This window comes from Cornus florida, unplaced genomic scaffold (assembly GCF_030987335.1).
Source record: "Cornus florida cultivar Cherokee Brave unplaced genomic scaffold, ASM3098733v1 CherokeeBrave_3.0.0_Hap2_Chr01, whole genome shotgun sequence".
NCBI lineage: Eukaryota > Viridiplantae > Streptophyta > Magnoliopsida > Cornales > Cornaceae > Cornus > Cornus florida.
In genome coordinates, this window is record NW_026775571.1 from 101,464,778 (window position 1) to 101,466,627 (window position 1,850).

The window sequence follows — 1,850 nt, forward strand, 5'->3', positions numbered from 1 at the left end:
TTCTTATGCAGGAAGAATTCAGCTAGTCCAGTCAGTGCTATATAGCATGATTAATTACTGGTCTAGCATTTTCATCTTACCTAAATCTGTTCTTACGAAGGTTAACAAACTTCTATGTAATTTCCTCTGGTCAGGCACTGATTTTAAGCACACAGGGGTTAAGGTGAACTGGGCAGCATGTTGCCTCCCTAAAGAATGTGGGGGGCTTGGTTTCATAAATTTGGAAGTGGCAAACACAGCTGCAGGGCTTAGACACATCTGGACCCTAATGGCTAATCCAAGGAATAGCTTATGGGCTCAGTGGGTAAGGATACAGCTTATTAGAGATCGCTGCTTCTGGACTATTGGTGGTCCATAGGCTTGTTCTTCAAACTAGAAGAAATTGTTCCACCTGAGGGGTTTAGCAAGGTCTATGATCAAATGGAAGATTGGGAATGGATCTACAGTCTATTTTTGGGATGATTTCAAGCTACGAGATGGTCCCTTAGCCCTGAGAGTGTCTAGAGATTACATAACCAGCTCTTCCATCTTACCTGACCAAAAGTTATCTGCATTTATTCATATGGGGGACAGTGGCTCTTTCCACAGTCAATAATCAATCTATTTCCGAAATTAGCTAGTATCGACCCTCCAAGCATGACTGTTGATTCCTCTGTATGGGCGCCTTCATCTACAGGTTCATTCTCAATCAGTCACACCATTGATTGGTTATCAACACAACAACAACAAAAATCATGGACTCACCTTATTTGGAATAATTTCTCGATCCCAAGATGCAAATTTTCTCTGTGGCTCGCTGTTCAGAACAGGCTGCCTACTCTAGATCACAGTTGTATGAGATCATTCCAAGGCTCCAGAACGTGTCCATTATGCAATTTGGTTGAGGAATCCTATAATCATCTGTTCTTTGCGTGCTCTTTTACAAGGCCAATATGGATATCACTGCAACATAAAGGTAGATTTCATTTCTCCCCCTCCTCCTGGACTGAGCTTGTTGACGGAGTTTCAACCAGATGGTCAAGGAGGGATTTGGGATCATCGGTAAACAAACTTCTGTTTTCCACAACTGTCAACAAAATTCGGCTAGAGCGCAACAATTGGATCTTCAACAATCGAAAATCTTCACAAATGACTGTCTTCAGGGAGATCACTGCCTTGATTCGGGAAAAATTGCTTACCTTATCTGTCAAAGACTCTCTACTTGCCAGAAGATTGAAATTAGACTGGGACTTGCCGGCATTCATTCGCCCACCACCGGAACCTCCTGATCGAGCCATGTAGTGGCGCAAGCCTTTCCTGCAAATCTCACCGGATGTTTTTGATATATATAGCGTGTACATGAATAGTCTAGGGTTTCCTAGACTAATAATGTCTTTGTCTATATTGTTGGGCTTGGGCCTGCTGTCCAATTCTTTTGTTTATCCTTGGTTTGTACCCTTTACTGTTTAGTTGGGATAGTCCACGATCGTGGGCCTCCTCCGCAACTGGGTTGTAAATCTTGTTTCTATTTTTCTATAAAGCTAACTTACCTTCGAAAAAAAAAAAAAAAAAAAAACTTTCTCATTTTTGGGTATGTCAAAATACTAGAAAAATTGCTTCCTCAACATAATTAAGTTTTGCTTCAAACTCACGATTGTTTGGATATCTACTATGCCCCCTAAAAATTTTATTTACTAAAATTATATTTTTTTTCTTTTTTGTTCCTTTCTTTTACTCTTCAAATTTCTATAATTTTCTATTTTTAAAAAAGTTATATTCCAATTTCCTTTCATCAATAAAATCCTAATTTTTTTCTCTTTAAAATTCTCTTCTTTTTCTTTCTTTTTCTTTTTCTTTTTCTTCTTTTTTTC

The 1,850-nt window shown here is 38.9% G+C and overlaps 1 protein-coding gene across 1 annotated transcript; it reads left to right on the top strand.

Annotated features, from left to right (window-relative positions):
• Nucleotides 1–636: 636 nt before the first annotated feature.
• On the top strand, nt 637–1,281 carry LOC132279015 (uncharacterized). Its single transcript, XM_059780933.1, has one exon. The coding sequence runs from the start codon at nt 637–639 to the stop codon at nt 1,279–1,281; it is 645 nt and encodes a 214-aa protein (XP_059636916.1).
• Nucleotides 1,282–1,850: the final 569 nt, after the last annotated feature.